Here is a 25,417-nt window from a genome sequence, read left to right on the forward strand (position 1 = left end):
GAAAGAGTAAAATGCTCAAGGTTACTTAATCTAGTAATTTGTGTGACTTCCAAGCCTGTACTCCTAATCATAATACTATACTACTTTATCTATCTGAAATACTTCTGTCAGGAGTACAGCCAAGTGTTAGCTGATAAGTCAAACAATGTCCACATTTGTGGTACGTAAGCCTGGGATTTTGTAATGGACGGGGAATGAGGACAGGATATATGCAGGTGGGGCCCTTGAACTCCTGTGCCTAGTTCCTCTAGACCCATTTCACTTTATCTGCTTTATGTGTTAGGATTTAGTCACTGGTTTGGTTGGACTTGGTTTCTGTGGTTTAAAAACAAAGCAACACACTTGCCTTTGCTTGAGTTTTCCATTCTGATTTTACTAGCTGTTCTCATCAGCACGATGAGCTGGTCTGTAAGCTCTGCCAGTTTAGGTGCATCCTTTGAGGAAGGTGAGGCACACAGCGCTGAGAAGCTGCCGTTGATAGCACACTAGCACATCCTACGAAGAATAACTGAAGGCTGTAAAAATTACGCTTAAGAACTCAAGCTGCTGTTAAGTAGGGGTGTTTAGTATATTGTTAAGAAACAGTAAAATAATCATAGTTATTATGGACATCAAGTAAAGACTAATCGCTGTTTACATTGACGGACAGAAAATGAGAAAATGGAGATATGTTCAGTATGCTGTTGAGAAAATGTCTTATGGAGGGTTGATGCAAAAAGCAAAATAGGAACTTCCGTAGTGGTCCAGTGGCTAAGACTCCATGCTCCCAATTCAGGGGGCCTGGGTTCGATCCCTGGTCAGGGCACTGGATCCCACGTGCTGCATCTTTAAGATCCAGTGCAGCCAAAACCAAACCAAACCAGGTGCCGTTTGGAAGAATGACAAAGCCGATTTGATCAAAGTGTAGGGATCAGAGTGGAATAAAGGCCTTGTATTTGTGATGATTGATGGTCTGTGAGCAGAAGTTAATGAAGTTTGTTGTCGTTTAGTTGCTCAGTTGTGTCCTGCGCTTTGTGACCCCACGGACTGTAGCCAGCCATGCTCCTCTGTCCATGAGATTTCCCTAGTGAGAATAGTGGAGTGCTTTGCCATTTCCTTCTCTACGGGTTCTTCCTCTGGGCAGGTGGATTGTTTACTGCTGAGCCACCAGGGAAACCCAAGTGATACTGTTGTTTGATAGAGTTTAGCAGTATTCTGAAAGATTAAACATTTTGATCCAGTTTGGCATTAGTTTCATAATTAAGATAGTTCAGACAGGTAAATAGGGGTATGTCATTTCAGTGAAGTAGAAAAGAGGCAATTACTGATATACTAGTTGATAAAGATGCCTTAGAACTGCTTAGAACCTTAGAGACTTTTAAGTATAAACAGTAACCCTTAATCAGGTACCTGTTGTAAGTTGATGGCAGAGAATGTAAAGGAAGGCATAGATTTCAGGCCTTAAATCCTTAAATGGGTATAGGAAGGAGTTCATTAAAAGAATGGCTTAAAGGTTTTGAGCTCTGGAACACTTGAAAAATGCTGTTGGCTACTTGGAAAATTTTGGAAATCTTCAAGTAAGATCGTTTTGGATGAACTCCATTATAGGTGTAACTATCTAATGGGCAGTTACTTGGAGGCTGAATCTCTGGAGAGACATAGTCTTTAGCTTTTGCTTTGAAGTTGAAGGTAATAATTGATGCCGGTAGGGCATAACACTTCTGTGGGAAGGGAAAACATGCTTACAAATTGAACAATATTCTTTCAGAGGTGGGAGAAAGATGTGATGCCGCTGAGTATTTGAGGACAAGAGAGAACTAAGATGGTGTGGTATCTTAGAAACGAAGAGAAAAAGTTATACAATGTGTCACATGCCAGAGATAGGTGAAAAAATGAGGAGAACAAGAGAAATTTGACAGTTACTAGGAGTCAGTGATGGCACCCCACTCCAGTACTCTTGCCTGGAAAGTCCCATGGACGGAGGACCCTGGTGGGCTGCAGTCCATGGGGTTGCTAAGAGTCGGACACGACTGAGCGACTTCACTTTCACTTTTCACTTTTGTACATTGGAGAAGGAAATGGCAGCCCCCTCCAGTGCTCTTGCCTGGAGAATCCCAGGGACAGGGGAGCCTGGTGGGCTGCCACCTGTGGGGTCGCATAGAGTTGGACACGACTGAAGCAACTTAGCAGCAGCCGGAGTCAGTGATGACTTGGGGGAATGTTATCTTTCCTTTTGTTGGAGTGTTAAGGTGGTGGAGACAAGACTGAAAGTCAAGGAGATGTTTGGTGAGGAAATGGAGGCAGTGAGTGTATTCTTTTTGAGAAAAGCAGCTTATGTAGTGACTGCTTGCAAGATAGAACATGTCGTTTCTAAGAGGACTGAGAAGGTAATTTTTCTAAGCCATTGTTTTTGGAAATCTGGATGTAGAGAACAGTTGAACAGGTTTTTGTGCACATTCTTGTGAGAACTAAAAGAATATGGAATATTTTCTCAGTGTAGCTGTTTGAGATGTCCTCGCTAAGGAGTTTTCTATTTGGTTTGAATGAAAACTGAGCATGGTACATAAGTGACAGGTGTGTTAACATTTGCATGGATTGCATGACTGTTTTGGTAGGTACATTCTCCAGGTAACTGGTATTTTTTAAAAAGTTGCTTTTGGCATGAGCAAAACAGTAATAAACATGCTGGTAGAATAAAACAAATATGCTTTAAAGAAAAGAAAAAAAAGTCAAGCAATTCAAGACTGTGTATCCTGAGGTATATGAGGAAAGTTGAAAAACTGTAAGGAAAAGCTGTGGGTACGAAGTACTTAAAAAATTAGTGTTTAGGGAGGGGGGTTCATGTTTGGGAATGCATGTAAGAATTAAAGATTTTAAAATTTAAAAAATAAAAAACTAAAAAAAAATTAGTGTTTATATTTTTGGCTTATGATAGAGCTGTTTTTAAATAACTTAACAGTGAATATACTGAACCTTTTAAATCAATTGTAAAATGCTTATGTATTTGTAACAATTGAGTGCCAAATGTTTAAATGATTTGTGAAAAACTAGAGTAACTTGAAATATTTTGTTATCTGTTTTCAGGAAGAATTGAAGTTTGTAATTAATATAGATTTGTAATATAATATTGTAAATCAACTAAAATTCAATTACAAAATAGAAAGAACTGAAGATTTGTAAAGTTTTGTCTGTTGAGGAAGTATGCTGCTGCTGCTGCTAAGTCACTTGAGTTGTGTCAGACTCTGTGCGACTCCATAGACGGCACCCCACCAGGCTCCCTCGTCCCTGGGATTCTCCAGGCAAGAACACTGGAGTGGGTTGCCATTTCCTTCGCCGATGCATGAAAGTGAAAAGTGAAAGGGAAGTCGGTCAGTCGTGTCTGACCCTCAGCGACCCCATGGACTGCAGCCTTCCAGGCTCCTCCGTCCTTGGGATTTGCTAGGCAAGAGTACTGGAGTGGGGTGCCATTGCCTTCTCTGTTGAGGAAGTATCGTAGGGATTTAATCACTTTGAGCAGTAATACCCAGTTTACTGTATGAGAGTGGTTAGCAGAGATGCCGCTTTGCCCAAAAACCAAAACAATAAATTAATGTGAGATAATGGTTAAAGTTCATCCTGAAGGAGATCAATCCTGAGTGTTCATTGGAAGGTGATGCTGAAGCTGAAACTCCAGTACTTTGGCCACCTCATTCAAAGAGTTGACTCATTGGAAAAGACTGAGGCTGGGAGGGATTGGAGGCAGGAGGAGAAGGGGACAACAGAGGATGAGATGGCTGGATGGCATCACAGACTCAGTGGACATGAGTTTGGGTAAACTCTGGGAGCTGGTGATGGACAGGGAGGCCTGGTGTACTACGATTCATGGGGTCACAAAGAGTCGAACACAACTGAGCAACTGAACTGAATGGATTAAAACTTTTTAAGTGATTATGGGTTAAACTGGGTAATATTTTGAGTGCTGTTGAATAGGGATATTTCCTGAAGTTCTTTTCACATCTTGAGGAGTTTGGAGATTTTCCTGTGTTGGGTATTGTTATGGCTTTTCTGTTCTTGAAAATAAGAGGCAAGAATTAAACTGGAATTACAGTTTAAGACAATGTTTTGGCCTAGCGTTATCTTTGTAACTGGTTCTGGTCAATACGACTTGACTGAAACAAAGATCTGGTGTATCGAACTTGTATCCCCAAGAATGGTGAGGTAGGTTAGCCTACCCTTTCTCAGTGGGTCTCAGGAAGAGAAAATAACCCAAAGGAAGAAGGTGACTTTTCCTTGCTTATCCTCTTCGCTAGAAAGGCCTTGGGAATGAGCAACTAGTGAGAAGTTCATCTTTCTCCAATGGAGGGTGGTAGCAAAATGGAAGTGAGGGTGTGAAGGCAAAAACTTTACAGAAATATGTCTCAGTCTTCATCACAGACTAAGACTACTGTTGGCATGTCTGTTGTGTTCCAATGGCTCTGAGACTTCACTAGATTCTCTTGGGAGGGTAGGTGGGGATAAATGCAGCTGAATGTGGTTGGGGAAGAGCCAAGTCAAACTAGGAGGTGGATAGGCGAATTTGAGATGGGACCATCCAGCCGGCAATTTATTATGACTTCTAATATCCAGGAAATATACCTTATTTTTTCTTTTTCTGTGGGTTTTTTTTTTTTTTGGTGCCTGATGTATGTTGATATCAGTGGCTCAGTGGATGCTTACAGGTAGGTAAGGTTGTCTCTTAATATTTCAGCCTACCATAGAATGACCTGCAGAAAGCGAGGAAACACTTAAGGGCTTCTCACAAGAATGTTTAAGGTGGAAAGTGGTTGTCTTACCTCCTTTCCCCCTCAAGACAGTGAAACAATGCAGATGATTCTAAAACGAACAAGGAAACAGCCTGAAAGATCCTATTGTCCTTGGGTTCAGAAATATTTTTGGAACGTGGTCATTCTGTGCTGCCCAGAAATCATGCAGATGTGTAAATGCTGCCACTTTGAGAAAGAGGCCAAGACAGGAAAGATAATATGATGAATTTATTTAGGAAAGCAAATTCCTGGGCATGCCCCGGATTTAGAATAGATTCAAACTAATTCCTCACATTTACCCATCACATGGTTAGAATAACTGATGTAGAATCAGAAAAAGTTAAATCATGTTTATTGTACTGTATTTGCCAAGGAAGAGAAATACTGCATTCATTTTAGGAGGCAATTATATCAAAAAGGCTTGGAGCCAGAAACATGTTGGCACCTAAAGAATTTTCTTTCATATTCTTGTAATATACCTGATTTCTCAACTGACTAGGGTAATTGAGGTGCAATAGTTATATTGCCACCTTGCTTTTACATAATAGTTTATATTTTAATATTCTGTGATAAAAAGTGTGGTGTAGTCATTTCTCGTGGATTACAATGATGTAAAACAAATAAAAACAGTGGAAGGCTATTCACTGAACTGTTAACAGTAGTTATTTTGGGGTGGTGGAAGTGTAGGTGGTGGTTTTATTTTTTTCCACTTTTCATTGGTTTTTTTTTTTTTTTTGGAACTTTGTAGAACTGAATGACTATTATGGGTAAAATAATAAAGTGAAATTATGTTTTTTGTAGTTTTCTCACCTTTTAATTGGAACCAACAGGATCAACGTTTTCATCTAAGGTTCTTTGAGGGCAGCAATTCTCAAACTTCATTGTGCATCAAGTCTTGTTTAAACGTTTCTGATGCATCAGGTCTAGGGTGACCTTTAGAATGTGCATTTGTGACAAGTTCTTAGGTAGTGCTGATGCTGCCGGTCTGGATACCACACTTTGTGAGAACCACTGCTCCAGAGTAGTTGGTGTGATATCCTGGGTGCACATTAGAAATCTGCAGAGCTTGTTTTTTTTTTAAAAATTGATGTATGATTTATATATCATAAAATTCATGATTTTAAAGTGCGCAGTTCAGTATTTTTAGAATATTCATAAAATTACGCGAGTATCAGTATTTCTAGAACATTTTCATCACCCCAAAAAGAAGGCCCCCCCCATTCTCATGAGCAGTTTGCCCATTCTTTCCTGATCCCATCCACTAATATACTTTCTGTCTCTATGGATTTGCCTTTTCTGGACATTACATGTAAATGGAGTAATACAGTATACATATCTGGTGTTTTGTGACTGGCTTCTTTCACTTAACGGTTTCAATGTTCGTCCATGTTGTAGTTTTTATCAGAAATTCGTTCCTTTCAGTACTTGACTAATCATTGCATGGTTATATCACATTTTGTTTATCCATTCATCATTGGATTGTTTCTACTTTTTGGCTATTATAACTGATGCTCCTTATGGACATTCCATGTGTAAATTTTTGAGTAAATATATGTTTTCAAATCTCCTGAGTATGTACCTAGGATTGGAATTGCTTGGTCATATGGTAACTCTTTAAGTTTTTAAGAACTGCTTGGAGAACTTTTAAAACACAGTATTGCTGTCTTAACTATTTTGAGCCTGATGTAATAGGACCTGGTTTCATTTTTTAGAAATTGCTCAAGGGATTGTACTACGCAACTAGGGGTGGTGATGGATGGTGAGCCACTCCCTATTCCAGAGTCTTAAACTTTGTTTATTTGATGATGGGAAATTCCTGATGCTTCTGGAAGTATCACCACTTAAGAGTGGAGATTTAGACATGGTTGGAAAGCCACATTAGGTCATGAGTAAGCTGACAAACCTGGGTTGACTTTGTAGCGTTTTTGCAGAATGGAGTTTTTCTGGGCTCCTGCTTTACTTGTTTCACCATTCTGTTGGCTCCTTAGGCCCATTGTGCAACCACAGGATCAGAACAGGGCAGGAGATAATGGCATCGTTATCTAGTAATTGTTTTAAAATTTTGAAGTATAGTAGTTTTACAATGTTGTGTTAATTTCAACATAGTGATTCAGTATCTTTTCAGATTATATTTCATTATAGGTCGTTAGAAGATAATGGGTAGATAAGATTATGGGTAGATAGTAATTCCTTGTAGCCACGGCCTGTGAGGTGGTTAGAAGGTTTAGAATGTGGGTAGAAAGCAGACTCTAGATGTGTCACTGTTTATGTGGGTGGGCACTGATTCTGGGAGAGCAAGACCAGAGTATATAACATAGGAAGAGGAGCAGAATCTGCTATAAGGTGAGCAAGAAAAAAAACGCGAGTGTCTGTTTAGCAAGGATTATTATGGGTTTATGAGAAAGCTGTTAATATTCTGATAAGTGGATGATTTATAGAAATTCTATTTTAATCTAGTTCCAGTGTTTTTTTTTTTTTAATTAAAAAGAAAAACAACTCTTTACTAGTCCTTGTCTGTGGTGTAGTAACTCTACTGAAGGTAACATCCTGGTATTATTTGGGGAGTGCGTGTTTGAATACAATGTAAATAAAAAGTACAGTACTATAACTTGTAGATCTATTAAAATGCTGTATAGTATAGGGACCCCCTCCAACACCTCCTCTTTTTTAAAAAAGATTTTGATTTTTAAGAGTTTTTTTTTCCCCCATGCTGTGAGGTGTGTGGGATTTTAGTTCCCCGACCAGGGATGGAAATGCAGTCTCAACCACTGTACCGTCAGCGCAAAGTCTGAAACCCTCTCCCCTGCCCTTTTTTTCTTTTCTCTTAGAGAAAAGACCTGAAAGGGTTAAGACTGCTAATGAATACCTAGGAGCTTTTCAAGGGATGGGAGGGCAAATCATCATGAGGTGGCTGCTGAACTAAGATCTTAGTTAAAAGCCAGGGTTTAGAGCCGAGAAGTTAGCAAGGGAGCAGTGGGACAGATGTGTGGAAGCAGCTATTAGGCAATTAAATACTTTTTCTTGACTGACCTTAGATAACTACAAAGAGAAATATGACTATGCCAAATACTTCTTGATGTCCCATAATGTTCAGGGTTTCACCAGCACTCATTTTTTCTGTGGGCTGATTATGTGTACAGAATAGCAGATAACATTGTGTGTGATGCCTTGGTGTAAGGGAGTTAACCTTGTCCACCAACTGCTCGAGGCCTGACCCTGCCCTCAGCAGCTGCGGAGAATAAAAAAGTACCAGCTTGGTCAGCTCCTGGCACGCACGGCACAAGCAGTTTAGCTGTGTGGAATTGGGTCTCACGTTGGAGTTCCTTGGCACTGTAGCTGCCTTACTCTTCCCTGAGTTGAGGTTGTAGACTTCCCCTTGCTGGCTGCTTTGGGCCTTCCAAATTTGTTGAGGTCCTTAATATAAATCAGTGTTATTCTCTGCAGAAATGAAAAGATGAATTTTCTCTGCAGGAAAAGGTTGAGAATAATGGATATTTTCTCGCTAGAAAAAGCAAGAACACATATTGGAGGTTAAGTAAAAATAATAAAACAGATCCGATTAGCAAAACATTACAATAGAGAGCTAAGGGAGCCTCTCTGGGTATCTGAAAGGCTGGGAAGTTAGGTGAGATTTGGACCCAGAACCAGATCTTTTGCATCAGAGGTGAGTTATTAAGGTTGCACTGACAGTAGTAACGCTGTCTTCAAGACAAGGAAGCTGACTTGGAATGTGTTTATCTATAATTGATACATATTAACGCATGGCCTGTGGGATCTTAGTTCCCTGACCAGGGATCAGACCTGCACTCGTCGGCCCCGCCCCCCGCCGCCCCCCCGCAGTGGAAGCACAGTCTTAACCACTGGACTGCCAGGGAAGTTCCTTTGTGAGCATTCTTGATGGAGGCTTGCTTCTGTTCTTAGTAGTTGAGCCCTTGGCTGATTACATAATTCATGTTGTGTGGGTGTATTATCTTCTATTTTGGGGGAAAAAAGACATTCATTTTTCTGTTTCTGGAATATAATTTTTTCTTGATGCAGTCAGTAGATGAAATACTCTGTGAACCTCCTGGTTTCAGAGGTATCTTCCAGTGCTGACACTTTGTGATACTGTCTTCAAGCCCTTGGTCTTTCACCAACATCTTCACAGTTCTCGGCATGTTATCAGCAAGTGTTCTGTAACTCCTCAGGATGACCAAATGTACCCTTGTTTTTCTTTTAGGGTTTATATGGTTTTTAGATAAATTTTTACCCAACTATTTTTTAAAATGTCTTTTTTATGTCTAATTATAGTTACCATATTCTTATGGTGAATTTGTGCTATTGCTCATGTAAACTTTAATAGAAGTACAGGTGGCTGTTAACCATTTTGAGTTCATTCTGAAATTCTGGAATACTTGAAAATGCTGCTGAGATATCTTATCTACAAAAGGTTCTTGAAAATAACAGTTAATAAACCATTTTCTAAAAATGACCCATTACAGAGAAAATCTTTGTACTTTAATCAAGTTGGTTTATTCTGTTTTACTTTCTTTATATTGGAAGTAATTTTAGACCATTCTTGGACTTTAGATAATCTAGGAGCTTTATGTGGTATTTTGCTGATTTTGTTTTTAAAGATTTTGTTTTATGTGGTATTTGTTGTTTTTTTTTTTTGTTTTACAGATGTAGTAGCATTTCTTATCCCTGTTAAAAATCTCTCACATCTTTAATTCACTTTGAATGAGGTGAAGTAAATATGGTTTTTAAAATTTAGTTGTATGGATTGAAATAACTTGGTGCTCCCTGCCACTTGAGAACCTGAGATATGTATGTTTGAGTTTCTACTGCATTATTTTTAGAATCTCTTGCTCTTGTCTGTTTCTATTCTAAGAATTCTCTTGGAACCTGTTGCATGGTAGTAGTCCTTGGGGGTAGAGAGTGATAGAGGGGATGGAACACAAGTGTAAACTGAATTCCTGTGGTCTGGCAACTGCGTGCTTATTGGAGAAGTACTGTCATTTACTACACAGAGCTCTTTTTCCAGAAAAGGAAACAGAATTTCCCCATGTGAGAGTATGCTGAAGGTGTTGATTTTTACATCTAATTTCCATGCCTTATTCATTTTCAGAATTCATTGGTGGTAATTTTTAAGGATGTTGGTAGTGATTTTGGTAACTTAAGCTTTTTACCTTGCTTTAAGAATGCGCTGACTCCAGAACCTTTATGTAAAATACAAGAAAATTTGTCTGTTGAATCATATATCCTGTTAACTTGGCATTTTCTGAGCTCTGTTTTCTTTTCCCAGAGGATTCCATTATATTTAAACATTGTTGTTTGGAAATAACCATTTTTCTCTTTTAATTAAGATTTACTGCTCCAGGTTATTCATAAACTATTGCTACCAAAGACCTTTGGCATAAATATTGCAAATGGTTATTTCCAAACAACAATATTTAAACATAAAGTAAGCAGTGTACTTTTCATGTTTACAAAGCAGTTATTTTGGTTTAGCTATGGAGCAGAAGCCTAATCACCTACTCATTGTTGAATGTGGATTAAGAATTGATTGGAATGGAGATAGAAGATGGCGTTAGTGGTGAAGAACTCTTCTGCCTATGAAGAAGATATAAGAGACCGTGGATTTGATTCCTGGGTAGGGAAGATCCCCTGGAGGAGGGCATGCAGTCCACTGCAGTATTCTTGCCTGGAGAATCCCCTGGTCAGAGGAGCCAGCAAGCTACAGTTCATAGGGTCACAAAGAGTCGGACGTGACTGAAGCGACTTAGCACACACACATGGAGATAGAAAGTCTTAATGTTTATGTTTTGAGACAGTGAATTAGTAAATTTTTTATAGTTTGAAACATAAGGAGCTTATGGTTAATCTGATTGACAACTGAGAATTTGGATATATTACATCAAAATGTTTGGTTGTTGTTAATAGCAAGGCTATTAAGACTAAAAGTCTTTTGTAAATCAAAAAAAACTCAGTCAATCCATTCAATTTAGCCTATTTCTGTACTTGCAGATTTTCATCACCAGATGGCACTGCTGTAAGAAAAAAGTTTCATTTTGTTATTTTTAATGTACCTAGTTTATTTTCATAGAGGGCACTGAGGGATAAATAGTTAAAGATAAGTGAGAAAAGGATCACATTATTCAGTTAAAAGAATAACTGTTCTGAAATCTGTGGATAAACAAAAGATTTTTAAAAAAGGTTTTACCCTTGGAATACCCACTCAGCCAGGCAGATTTTGGTTGGATGCTTAACTTTAGATACTTAGCATAGAATTATGGAGTGAAGAATTACAGGGTATTAATGCTGAAAGTGATTTTAGAAATAAGTAATCTCTTTACTTCAGAAATACTAGCATGTTTCACATTTGTATGATGCCTGATAAAGTATTTGTATGTATGTTTTCAAAGCTGAGAATACTAAACTCAAAGAAAGCTTTTAAGATAATCATGACATAACAACCTTGTTTATATAATACAACCAAAAGAATAAACCCAAACCAACAAAGTCTTCAAACTGTTTATCTCAAAAAAGGATGCAGAGTGTGTTATTCGTACTGACAGTGAGAGATTCAAATAGAGAAAAAAGTTTTAAACCATAATAGACACACATATGTTCTCATTAATTGGTTGTTTGCTATTAGAGTGCAGTAACATGCCTGTAGCTTAAGCATTCCAGTTGACAGAGGACATATTAAGAAAATAAATGATGTTAGGACACCTAGTTCAGTACAAAGCTTGTGAAACCTTTTTTAGCTAAAATCGTTTTCAGGGACATAATTTTCCTTGTGATGCCTGAAATGGTATCCTGAGTTATGATGTCTCCTCTCTTTAAATTTAAGATACTCAGGTCCAAAAGATAACTAGAAATGCTTGTTTAATGTCATTTCATTAACCTGAGATAGTAAGATTTATAAATAAGGGTACATTGTTTCACATCATGGGAGTGTTTGCTTTGGGGTCTCCATAATTGATTGTTTTAGAAAACAATTTATGTATTGTTCTTTTTTGGAATCATTGACTCTTATGATTTGGTCTGTCTTAGGTTATTCTTAATTTTTACAGTTGGAATATATGTGTACATATAGTGACTCACATTGTTGTACAGTATAAACGAATACAACATTGTAAAGCAATTATTCACCAATAAAAAAAGATACCAGCTTCTATCACATGTCATTTCAACACATTTGTCAAGTGTCTCTTCTATTGACACCTACAGAGTAGTAAAGGGAGCAAAACAAAATGAGTTTCTGGTCTTGTTTATGATTTAAATCTGGGAAGGCAAGTTAAATATAGGAGAAATAGAGAATTTATAAGCTGAAATATGAATTGCATGTATATACTTTAGAATTCAGAGGAAAGTCGGTAGATAAAAGGCATTAGGAAATAAAATCCTAGTATTCTGTAGGCTGTTTTGGAATATTTTAAATGGACTTAGATAGAAACTCAAGGGCAGTTTAGGTTATCTGCTGTCAACTTCTGGTCAACTCTTGCTGGTTTTCCTGTTGGATGGTTTTCTATTGTTTCTTGTTTCATAGTATTTCTTTCTTTTTTCTTGGCTGTACTGAGTGGTTTGTGGTATCTTAATCCCCTACCAGGGATTGAACGTAGGCCCTCAGCAGTGAAAGCTGAGTCCTAACCATGGGACTGGTAGGGCATTTCTCATAGTGTTTCTTCCTTCCCTCCTTTCTCTTTAATTGAAATATAGTTGATTTACAATGTTAGTTTCTGGTGTACAGTGAAGTGATTCAGTTTTACTTATTATATTCTTAATATTTTCTCCATTATGGTTTATTACAGGATATTGAATATAGTTCCCTGTGCTGTACAGTAGGACCTTGTTGTTTATCCATCTTAGTATTTAATAAAATCCAAATACTACTACTTGTCAGATGTATGTTGATAAAAAAATTTCCCAGTTTATGGCTTGTATTTTCACAGGGCCAGCTGCCTTTTTATGAACAGAAGTTTTTAATTTTAGTTATTAATCTTTGGGACTTCTCTGGTGGTACAGTGGTTAGGACTCCACGTTTCCACTGCACAGGGCATGGGTTTGATCCCTGGCTGGGGAACTAAGATCCTGTATGCCACATGGTGAGGCCAAAAAAAAAAGTTATTAATCGTTGCAATTTTAACACCTTTTGACTCTTAAGAAAATAATTACTCTCATGAGATAAAAATTCCTTTCTTGGGGTTAAAAAAAATTAGCCTTATTTTCTTCTGAAATCAATAGTTTCGCTCTCTGTGTGTTCTTAGAGTACCTGTAAAGTAACTTTTATAATGTATGGTTTAGGAAAAGACATTTTAAAACCTATACTCAACCAGTTCTTTCAGCCTCTTTGAAAGTCCATCTTTTCCTGACCACATGCATCTTGTTGGAAATCATATTTCTGGGCTTTCTCTTTCTGATCCATTGCATGGATTGTCTATCCCTGTACCAGTTGTGTACTGTGATAAATACTGTAGCTTATAATCCTTGATACCTAGATGGTCAGTCTTGTGCCTTGTTGTTTTAAGAAGCATCTTAGCTGTTGACTATTCCCTGTGTCATTTTAGAATCACCTTGTCAGGTTTGAGAACAAAACCCTTGTTAGACTTTTGTTGGAAATTCAGTTGAATCTAGTTGAGGAAGAATGATCACTTTTACTGAGTGAACCTTTTAAAATAGGAGTTAGAGCACTTTTTTCCAAGGACCAGATAGTAAACATTTTCTGCTTTGCCTGTGTTATAACTTAACTATTCAATACTGCCATTGTAGTGAAAAAGCAGCCATAGACAACTTATGTGGAAATTTTTTTTGTTAGCTGATATTTAGGTGTAACCCTTGTACGTTTATTTTAATTTTGTATCTAAAATTTTGCTGAACTTACTAATTATAATGTATCTGAAGATTCTTTATATTTTTTATTAAAGTATAGTTGGTTCACAGTGTTTCAGGTGTTTACACTTTTCTTTGGGAACTGTGGGTTTTTTTATTTTTTAAATTTATTTTTGGCTGTGCTGGGTCATCATTGCTGCATGTGGGTTTTCTCTAGTTCTGGCGAGTGGGGACTACTTTCTAGTTGCTCTGCATGGGTTTCTCTCTTGTGGAACAAGGGCTCTAGGGTGAGTGTACTCAATAGTTGTGGCTCCCGGGCTCCAGAGCACCGGCCTCAGTAGTTGCGGTATACAGGCCTAGTTGCTGCATGGCACGTGGGATGTAACTGGACGAGTGATTGAACTCGTGTTCACTATTGAATCTCCGGGGAAGTTCTTGACCAAAAGAATACTAAGGAAATGGTTTCCAACTGGATATTCTTGTTTTACTGCTACCTTTTTGTAGAAATGCTTTGTCACTAAAATGGATTCTTAAAAACTTTTAACATGTTCCCTAAGCATGAAATAATATGACCATTCTACATTATTTTGCCATATATATTGCCACTCTCCATTTTCAGCTTTTTATTTAATTTGATAAAGCTTTTTATGTGTAGTTATTGGAATTGGATTTGTTTTGCTGTTTTCTCTCTTTTTAATATTTATTTACTTATTTGGCTGGCTGGATCTTACTGGTGGTACGTGGGATCTTTCGTTATGGTGCACAGACTCTAATTGCAGTGCAAGGGCTTAGTTGCCCTGCAGCAAATGGAATCTTCCCGGACCAGGGATCAAACCGGGGCAGCAGAGAGAGAACTCTGTGAGTTGGGTTTTTAAAAAGAGGACCTTGAGAAGGCTGATAATGAGTTTCTAGACTTCCGTGAGCAGATGGATATGATTCAGTCTAAACGAGATAGGTTGGATCAGGAAATAGGTTGGATCAGTTAGGGCATTGTAGTATTCTTTTGCTTGGACATCTCATTCATTGAATCATCTTTTAAGTGGCAGACAGTTAAATCTCAGTTTACATTTTCAATCTAGTAGGCTTAAACATTAAAAATTTAAATCAAGTACGTTATTATTATTATTTTGTACTTCTCCAGGGAGTGTTTTATTTTTATTTTTTAAAATTGAAGACTAGTTGATTTAAAATCCTGTGTTTCAGGTGTACGGCAAAGTGATTCAGTTATATATAAATTTTTCCTGGTGATATTCCATTACAGGTTACTATAAGATACTGAATATAGTTTCCTGCTATACAGTAAATCCTTGTTACTTAGCTGTTTTAATTACAGTGATGAGTATCTGTTAATTCCAGATTCTTAGTTCATCTTCTCCCAGCTTCCCACTTGGTAACTGTATGTTTCTGTGTCTGTTTCTGTTTTGTAAAGAAGTTCATTTTTTTTTTTCTTTTTTTGGATTCTACAGATAGATGATGTTGTCTTTGTCTTTGGCCTACTTCACTCAGTATGATCTCTGTGTTACTACAAGGGGCAATATTTTATTCTTTTTCATGGCTGAGTAATGTTCCATTGAAGCACATATGTGCTTTTCTATGTGCTGCATTTAGGCCAGTTGAGTCAAGCAGATATTTGTAGGCCATAGATGATTAGTCTGTTTCCGGTTCATGCTCCTTAAGTGTGGTTCAGAGGGGAAGATGCATGTGTTTTCCAGTTAATTATAACAGCAGCCTTATAAAAAATATTTTAATTTTAATATAGAATCTTTATTTATTTTTGGCCATGCTGGGTCTTCGTTGCTATGCTTGGGCTTTCGCTAGTTGCAGCAAGCAGGGTCTACTCTACAGTTGTAGAGCATGGGCTTCTTGTTGCAGTGGCTTCTCTTGCAGATCATGAGCTCTAGGAGCTTGGGCTTCAGTAGTTGAGCCTTGGCAGGCGCAATTGGTTGTGGCGCTTAGTTACTTTAAAGCATGTGGGATCCTCCTGGACCAGGGATCCAACCAGCCATTGGACCATCAGGGAAGTCTTGCGGCAGACTATTTTAACACTACAATTAGTTGATTGAGTTTATACCATGTCAGCAGATCTTGAAAACAATAAGTTTCTTCAGAAAGAACATAGGTAGTATGTTGATTAAATACCATGTGTAAGTTTATTGAGGGTCAGCATTGTCTCCTAATAGTTTCTTTGGGAACAAGCAGGTACCTTTTGTTCTTAAGGAAGCATAGAGCCTGTTAAAACAGTGTGTGAATTATAGGATTTTGTTTAATGACTGAATTCTGCATTTTTCCTGGAAAGAAATACCCTTAAGCTTTAAATACATTTTAGAGCTCTACTAAATTCTTAGAGCAGAGTTTTTCGCCTGGACATCCATCAGCATTGAACAGGTGGAGTGGATTGTTCCTGGATGGGTTTTGACGGGAGAGGGAGCGAAGATGAGATGTACTTCTCTTGACATTTCAGGCAGAAATTTCTGTGGATATGCCTTTTTCTGAGGGGAGGGGCCATAGTTTTTATCAGTTTGTCTAAGTGCTTAATGACCCAAAAGATTGAGTCACCATATTATATTAGAGTGAAACACATGTTTAATGACAGACATGAAAGTGTTATTTTTACCTTTAATGAGGTTGTGAATCTGGCATCTGAGATTGTAATAAACTGGAGAGAGAACATTCTTTAGGAAGGGATGTTTTCAAATATGTATTGAAGCTTAAAGTATATGAGAAAGGCACCAGAGTTAGCAGCTCTTCACCTAGTGACATCATGTATGACTTAAGTGGACTCTTGTTTAAAATTCAAGTTATTTTTATTTTGTGGGATGTTTCAGCAAAGGATCTATTCACCTTAACTCACTTCTGCTTTAATTACTGAGTTGAGGTGTGACATTCTAATTACTTTCATGGTAACATGTGGATCATCAGTATCATTTTTTAATTCTTTTTTATGACTTCTTTAGGCTTCCTCTCCTATTCATAGTGGTTAAAACCTTTGCCATTTTCTTTTGTTCCTCCACCCCCCACTCATCTAGTATGTATTCTCTGCAGGTGTTTTGTCTCTTTTACTAAAAAAGTAAAGATTGATAAAACCAACTCTGTTGACTGTCTTTCCTAATCTTCGAATCTTTGAACCTTCTTCCTAATCTTCGAATCTTTGAATCTTCCTAATCTTCTAATCTGTTGCACCTGCTCTTTTATTCATTCTGTTGGCCTGCGGAGAGGGCACCCTCTTCTTGTCCAAGGGAGTCTTTTCCCTTTATTGCTATTTCAGTTTAATGGCTCTCAGTTACCTCTTCTTTGGCTTATAGATAGGCCTCTTTTATTCAGTTAATATGTATTTGGAAGAATAAAAGTGACAGGATGGATGTAATCACTGTCCTCATGGTGCTTACAGTGTATTAGAATTGCTCAGTGTACCTCATCCTTACAAAACTCTACTTTGTTCTGTATCTCCTTCTGGTTACTACTTCTTGCAAGTATGATTAGTTTACTGTCCCTCTCCCTCGTTCATCTTGGCTTTTTTCACTCCAGGGTTTCTAAGCTCTGTTGGCAGTGGTCACTAGTGGCCTCCTAGTTGCAGAGTTCCAGTGGACCTTCGATTCACGCAGTGATTTTCAAAATTCTTGAAAATATTAAAGGGTTTACTTTGTTATTTTAAATGTTCATGTTGTTTGCTGTTTTTCTGAGTGTATATGACTGTCAGGAAAAGTTAGGGAGATGGTGCTAAGGTGGGCTGCAAATTACGGTGTCTCTAGCCACAGGTCTTGTTTGTTGGAGACTGCAGTGTCTACAGTTTGGTGTTGTGTAGCTTGTTTACATAAATAAGAGTTCTGTCACCTCCATCCTTGATGTTGGGCTACTGTTTTGTTAGTATAGATTATGAAGGCAAGAGTTACTGGTTTGATTTGTATGCTCTGTACCCTAGGAAATAAGCAATTGGAGCTCACTGTGTTGCATCTCATTGGTCTGTAGAACCTTTTCAAGTTTTATTTCTGATTCTTAAAATGGGGATTATGCCAAATTCTATAGTGTTGAGGATTACAGTGAGTAATTCAAATAAAATATTTAGCTTGTTGTTCAGCATGTAATAAATTTAAATAAAAAGTTGCTGTCACTATATAAACATTACAGTTGAGCCATATTACCTTTTATGTGGAACAGTAATTGTTTTTTTCCCCCTCACTGTTGTTTATGTTTCTGTGTACCCACCACTGATTATACTTAATCATATATACAAATTCACTTCTTAAGATGGTCAAAAACATTTTCTTGGAGGCATCTCTTTGGTATCCCTCTATATTCCTGCTCTGATTAGATCTGATTGCTCTGTAGGCCTCCTGTAGTCAAGATGTCATCTTGATAATTTTTCACTGTCATCTGAGGGAGCCACCTCTCCTGTTTCCTGTGTTAGACCTCCTTCTTATCCCCTAGTTTTTGGCAATCACTGATCTACTTTCTCTAATTTTGTCTTTTCTAAAATGTCATAAAAATGGAATCATACAGTATGCAGCTTTGTAAATCTGGCTGCTTTCGTTTAGTATAATGTGTTTGAGATTCATTCATGTTCAACAGTTGGTTCCTTTTTATTGCTAATTAATAGCTGTATGGATATGCTACACATACTCTTTGAAGTACATTTGGCATATTTCCAATTTGGGGGATGGTGACTTTTCAGATTATTTTTGAGAAAAGTGGCCTGTAGCCATCCCGAGTTACAAGGGAGGCTGAAAAATTGAATATTTAGCTTTTCACCCTCTTTGCAAGAGGACTGCGAGAGAAAAAATATGTTGTAAAGGGATTTCGGTAGGTAATTCATGGTGTCAGTTGCAAATGGCCTTTTCTTAGAATGCTGTTTCAGAGGTTTTGTTTGTTCCAGGAGCTTCCTGAGTATGAGGTCCACAACCTGTTTCTGTCTTCACATTGATTGGAATCTTTGCTGAGTATAGGATTCTAGATTGGAAATTGTGCTCTTAAGGCATTGTTGCACTGTTTTTTAAATTGGGGTAAAGTATACAGAATTTACCACTTTAACCATTTTTTAAGTGTACATTTTGTACACTTTATGTTAAGTACATTCACATGGTATTGTGGCCATCCATCTTCACAACTTTTTACGTTTCTTCCTCAACAAAAATTCCATACCCATTAAACAATAGCTCCCCATTTCCCTAAGCTCCCAACCTCTGGTAACTATTATTCAACTTTGCCTATGAATTGGACTACTCCAAGTAACTCATATAAGTAGAGCCATAGGATATTTGTCCTTTTGTGGCTGACTAATTTTGCTTAGCATAATGTCTTCAAGGTTCATTCATGTTTGTTGCATGTGTCAGAAATTCCTCCCTTTTTAAGGCCGAATAATATTCCATTTTATGTTTATATTCCTTGTGTACTTAATATTTTATCTGTAGTTAGAAACCTGGGTTGCTTCCACTTCTGAGCTGTTGTTAGCTATTTTTAGCTATGGACATGGGTGTACGAATATCTCTTTGAGACCCTGCTTTTACTTTCTTAGGTTTATACTCAGAAGTGGAATTACTGAATGGGATGGTTTTATAGGAACATGATACTGTTTTCCATAGCGGCTGCACCATTTTATATTCTTAACGGTGGTATTCAGGATTCTAATTTTTCTGCATCTTCTCTAAAACTTATATTCTGTTTAAATATATTTTTTTATCATAGTAGCCATGCTATTCAGTGTGAAGTGGTGTTTTGTTGTTGTAATTGTGTTTTGATGGCATATTGAATTATGTGCCTGGCACTTGCTATTGAGTAAGTGTTGAGTAAATAAAGGAAAATTACAGTTGTTTTTGTCTCACTGGAAGATTTGTCATTTATAAGTGGTTTTTGCCTTAAGGTATAGCTTGTCCTAGACATCACATTTTGAATTGGATTATTGGCAGTAAAGTCTCCGCTGGACATAATATTGCCTTTGGGTTCAGATACCAACTGCAAATGGAAAGAGGCAGTTAAAACTACATATGTTAATAGTAGTAACTATATACACTTGTCCCTTGGCATCTTACGCAGGGTTGGTTCTAGGACCTCCCTCAGATAACAGAATTTTGTGCATGATTGTCTCCCTTACAGAAATCGCATAATTGGGACTTCTCTGGTGGTCTAGTGTTTGACTGTGTGCTTTCACTGCAGAGGACGTGGGTTTGATCCCTGGTCAGGGAACTAAGATCCCCTATGCCAAAAAACAAAAAAAAAAGGCAAATACTATTTCTTGAATATAACCTACACGCATCCTGCTGTATGCTTTAAGTCATCTCTGGATTACTTATAATACCTAGTACAATGTAAATGCTATGTAAATAGTTGCCATAGTGTGGCAAACTTAAAGTTTTGCTTTTTGGATCTTCCTGAAAAAAATGTTTTTCTAATATTTTCTGTTTGTGGTTGGTTGAATCTCCGGATGCAGAGGGCTAACTTTATAGTGGTAAACTAATTGCTGGTTAAAATTGAGATATTTTATATTTTTGTTTAGAATTGCTATAATCACCATTGAGAATAGTGTTTGCTGTAGGTTTGTTGTATATGGCCTTTACTATGTTGAGGTATGTTCCTTCTGCGTCTACTTTCTAGGGAGCTTTTATCTTAAATGTTGCATTTTGTAAAAAGCTTTCTCTGAATCTATGGAGATGATCATATAGCTTTTATCTTTCAATTTGCTAATATGGTGTATCACATTGATTTGTTATGTTGAAGAATCCTTGCATCCCTGGGATAAAGCCCACTTGATCATGATGTGTGACCTTTTTAATGTGTTGTATTCTGTTTGCTAGAATTTTGTTGAGGATTTTTGCATCTATGTTTATCAGTGTTACTGTCCTGTAATTGTCTTTTTTGTGGCATCTTTGTCTGGGTTTTAGTATCAGAGTGATGGTGGCTTCATAGAATGAGTTTGGGAGTTTTCCTCCTGCAATTCTCTGGAAGAATTTGAGCAGGATAGGTGTTAGCTGTTCTCTAAACTTTTGATAGAATTCGCCTGTGAAGCCATTGGCCCTGGGCTTTTGTTTGTTGGAAGACTTTTGATTACAGTTTTGATTTACATGCTTGTGATTGGTTTATTCATATTTTCTATTTCTTCCTGGTTCAGTTTTGAAAGATTATATTATTCTAAGAATTTGTCTAATGAGATGAACCTGGAGCCTATTACATAGAGTGAAGTAAGTCAGAAAGAAAAACATATATGTATATTAATGCATATATATGGAATCTAGAAAGGTGATACTGGTGCTCCCATTTGCAGGGCAGCAGTGGAGATGCAGACATAGAGAATGGACTTACAGATATGGAGGTGAGGGAGGGGAGGAGAGAAAGGAGACGATGGGATGAATGGAGAGGGTGGCATAGAAACATATACACTATCATATGTAAAATAGATAGCCAGTAGGAATTTGCTGTATGACTCAGGGAACTCAAACCAGTATTTTATAACAACCTAGAAGGGTGAGATTGGATAGGAGGTGGGAGGGAGTTTCAAGAGGGAGGGCACATACGTATACCTATGGTTGATTCATGTTGATGTATGGCAGAAACCAACACAATATTGTAAATCAATTATCACCCAATTAAAAGTTAATTTTAAAAATTGCTATAATCATAAACCATAGACATTTAGACTGCCTTACTTAGTAAAATTGGCTTAAAAGCTACCAGGGGAATCTAAAATCCTTAGTGGGTAGTTTCTTGAGAATTTCCTTTCTAGAGAATCTTTGTTTTATCTCATATTTCTTCCATATCCCTGAATTTTATCCTTGCTGTTTTTTTGTAATCTGGAAGTTTTGCTTACCATGTCTGATTTCTTGCAGATTTTCTATTTTGTGCATACGTTATTTTGTATATACTGTATATGATGACTTCGGTGAGCAGTGACCGGTCCAGAGGCGCTCGGGAAAAACCACAGATTTCAGCAACACAGGCAACACAACTACAGAAACAAGTGGTACAGGTAAGTTTTTGTGGAACCCTTGTTTTCTTTGTTTAAAATTACAGAAATTAAGGGGCATATATGCATTAATGTTCTCCTTTGTAGGAAACCCAGGATTTTGAAACTTGTTTTTAAAAAGATAGTTTAGGGATTTCTCTGGTGGTCCAGGGGTTAAGAATCCACTGCCAAAGCAGGCAGCACAGGTTCAATCCCTCGTCTGGGAAGGTTCTACGAGCCATGGAGCAACTAACCCTGTATGCCACAAGCACTAAAGCCCACACACCTAAGAGGCTCCACAAGAAGAGAAATCACCACAGTGAAAAGCCTGCCCACCACAACTAGGCAGTAGCCCCCACTTGCCACAACTAGAGAAAACCTTTACACAACAACCAAGATGGAGTGCAGCCAAAAATAAAGTAGTTTGTTTTTTTTTTAAAGAAAAGGATATATTGAATTTTTTAAACAAATAAATAGTCTATAATAGGAAAGAGGAAGTACAGATTCAGGTAAACTTGTTCCTTAACTGTTTAATCCTGAACTTTTTCCTGCTACTTATTAGCACCTAGGTCATCTCCTTTTGTCATTAATCCAGGTGTGTCCCTGGAATGTAATATGAAAATCTCAAGTGGAAAACACTGTGGAAAACAATACTCTGAAGTAGAGAGAAATCTGATTACAAGAGATTTTTAAAATGCTGTCTTTTCTGGGACTTCCCGGGGGGTTTAGGAGTTGGGACTCCATGCTTCCACTGCACAGGCATGAGTATGATACCTGGTTGGGGAGCTGAGATCCCTCATGACGTGCGATGTGGCAAAAAAAAAAAAAAGTGAGTTGTTGGGAATGGAAACTATCTCCATCTCCCACCCAAATAAAATTTTTGGAAAGCCGTCCATTGAGCTTTGAGAAGGATTTCTAGACCCTTAGATTTTTGATTTCCAGAGAATCAAAGTCTACAGAATGGAGGAAGGAGGACTGCCAAGTATTGTCTCTACTAGCTTTTCCTTTGGCCCTTTAGGGGTGGCTCATTTTATAGAAGAAAAAAGCTGCCCACTGAACTGTGAGAAGGATTCCTAGACACTTAGATTTCTGACTTTCCTTGTAAAAAAACGTTTGGTTAGAATTTCTCAAAACAGTAAAATCCTTAACCCTATTCTGGAAAGTGTTTCTTAAGGGAACAACCTGAAATTGGGGGTAGAATGTGTGTCCCTCATTCCAGAAGATACTTCCTGCCCAATCTAAATGTCTAATGGTAGAGGTGTCCTGAGACACTCTTATCGAGGCAGCAGGGTGTAAGAAGACCATGAGCTCTTTTGAATCTGAGTAAGCCTGGGTTTGGGACCTAAGTTTGCCACTTTACCATTGAGATATTAATTATTTAAGTCTCTTTGAACCTCAGTGTAAAAGAAAAATTGCTTGGAGAGTTAGAGAAACATTTTGAGAGTAGTACATATAATTTCTGAATATCCTTCTTCTAGATTCCCCCCAGATTTTAACATTTTTGCCATGTTTGCTAATTTATCCTGTTCTCTCTCCTTCTACAAAGGAGAAACTACACACAACTTTTCCTTCAAACTTTTTGAGAATAAATTGCAGATATGGTGCGTCTCTACCCCTAAATATTGCAGTATATAATTTTAAAAAAAGTGAAGTGAAGTCACTCAGTCTTGTCTGACTCTGCAGCTCCATGGACTGTAGCCCACCAGGCTCCTCCATCCATGGAATTTTCCAGGCAAGAGTACTGGAGTGGTTTGCCATTTCCTTCTCCAGGAATCTTCCTGACCGAGGGATTGAACCTGGGTCTCCCACGTTGCAGGCAGACACTACCATCTGAGCCACCAGGGAAACAAAGATCTTATTTTATGTAGTCACAAAACAATTATCAAAAATCAGAAAATCAGCTCATCTATTGTAACCTGTACATTGTATTCATATTTCCCCAATTGTCCCAATAATGTCCTTTTTAGCTAATTAAGTCCTTGATTATACATTGTATTTAGGTGTCAGTTCTCTTTATTTAGTCTTTCTTTTTTTTTTTTTTTCAGTCTTTCTTTTTTGAAATATCATTTATTTATTTGGCTGCTGTGGGTCTTAGTTGTGGCACATAAGATCTAGTTCCCCAACCAGGGCGTAGACCCAGCCACTTGCACTGGGAGCACTGAGTCTTAGCCACTGGACCACTAGGGAAGTCCCTCTTTAGTCTCTTTTAATGTAGGACTTGCTCTGTTTCATGACACTGATGTATTTGAAGAATATATGCCATTTATTTTATAGAATATCTCCCAGTTTTAGTTTGTCTGATACTTTTTCATGATTAGAGGAAGTTTATGCATTTTTGGTAGAAGTACCACAGAAATGATGATCTGTACTTAATGCATCATATATGATGTATAGAACATAGGTTTGTCTTATAAACTGGTAATTTTGTCACTTTATTATCTAGTATCATGTGAGGATGATGTTTTAAAACACTCTAGTTTTAAAAAATTAAAATGGAGTGTGATAATGTTAAACTTAAAAAGTTATTTTATGAGGAAAAATGGGCTTATTTGGGAATAGTAGAGAATTGCAATTCAGAATAAGCAAGCCATTGCAGAAACCATAGGCAAGTCTCAGAAACAGAGGAACCTTATTTTATAGTGAAAAATGAGGAAGTTGGTAGGGGTTGTTTTGAACAAAAGTCCATTAGAGAAAAGTGAGGTACAGGGTAATAAGGGTTTCTCATTAACTGAGTTGCTGAAATAGTTGATTTCTTGTAGGGATGCAATGTACATCTTTTCCCATTGGGGCCTACCTGCAATGTTAGTTTTTCCTGTAATAGACCTGTAGTGGTACTGCCTGAGAGTTTCCCCTTCTGGTCTCCTGATTCCATTTTAGTGAATTTTCCCTTCATTAATTTCACAGTATTTACTTTATAGCATGCTTGGAAGGAATTAGAAATTATTTAAGCTCTATTCAGGAAGTGGTAGCTTTTACTCTTATTGTATATTCTGCATATGTTATGAAGTGATTATAATAATATTTGAAATTTTAATGAAAAAGGCCTGGTTACTGAAAGAACCCAATGTTTTGCTTATAATGCAACTGTTAAAACATTTAAGGAAAAAGAATAGTTCTTAATTGTTGTTCAGTCACTAAGTCATGCCCGACTGTTTAGACCCCATGGACTGCAGCACACCAGGCCTCCTTGTCCCTCACTATCTCCCAGAGTTTTCGCAAGTTCATGTTCATTGAATCGGTGATGCCATCCAACCTTCTCATCCTCTGTTGCCCTCTTATCCTTTTGCCTTCAGTCTTTCCCAGTATCAGGGTCTTTTCCAATGAATCAGCTGTTTGCATTAGGTGGCCAGAGTATTGGAGCATCAGCATCAGTCCTTCCAATGAATATTCAGGGTTGATTTCCTTTAGGATTGACTGGTTTTATCTTGCTGTCCAAGGGATTCTCAAGAGTCTTCTCCAGTACCACAGTTTGAAAGTGTTAATTCTTTGGTGCTCAGCCTTCTTTATGGTCCAACTCTCACATCTGTACATGACTACTGGAAAGACCATTGCTTTGAATATACAGAACTTGTTGGCAAAGTGATATTTTTGCTTTACACTGTCTAGGTTAGTCATAGCTTTCCTTCCAAGAAGCAAACATCTTCTAAGTAATTAATTATAACTAACAATACTTATCTTTAGATGGTGGGCATAAGGGTGATTTAGAAAACAAAATCTGACTTCATTGTATTTTCCAAATCTACTAGGTGACAGATCCAGCCCAAAACTTTTGGCTGTACTAGAGAAGCTTTGAACACATTGTACATTGTGAAAGTAGCTTTAGCTCATTATGAGCCAAGTGAATGGAAGAGAGATCCAGAGGAAGAGAGTTAGTAATGCTGTTTTTCTTGGCAAGACTTTTATTTTTCCACTC

General features: G+C 37.6%; 1 protein-coding gene across 7 annotated transcripts in view; it reads left to right on the forward strand.

Annotated features, from left to right (window-relative positions):
* Window positions 1-25,417, forward strand: part of UBAP2 (ubiquitin associated protein 2) — a 114,077-nt gene that overhangs the window by 10,487 nt on the left and 78,173 nt on the right. For all 7 annotated transcript variants that reach the window (XM_069575883.1, XM_069575882.1, XM_069575885.1 and 4 more), the window contains exon 2: window positions 21,389-21,528. In XM_069575883.1, the coding sequence (XP_069431984.1) occupies window positions 21,430-21,528 (99 nt within the window). In that variant the 5' untranslated portion in view covers window positions 21,389-21,429. The remainder of the gene's footprint in view (window positions 1-21,388; window positions 21,529-25,417) is intronic.

The sequence above is a fragment of the Ovis canadensis genome, chromosome 2 (genome assembly GCF_042477335.2).
Source record: "Ovis canadensis isolate MfBH-ARS-UI-01 breed Bighorn chromosome 2, ARS-UI_OviCan_v2, whole genome shotgun sequence".
Classification (NCBI taxonomy): Eukaryota; Metazoa; Chordata; class Mammalia; order Artiodactyla; family Bovidae; genus Ovis; species Ovis canadensis.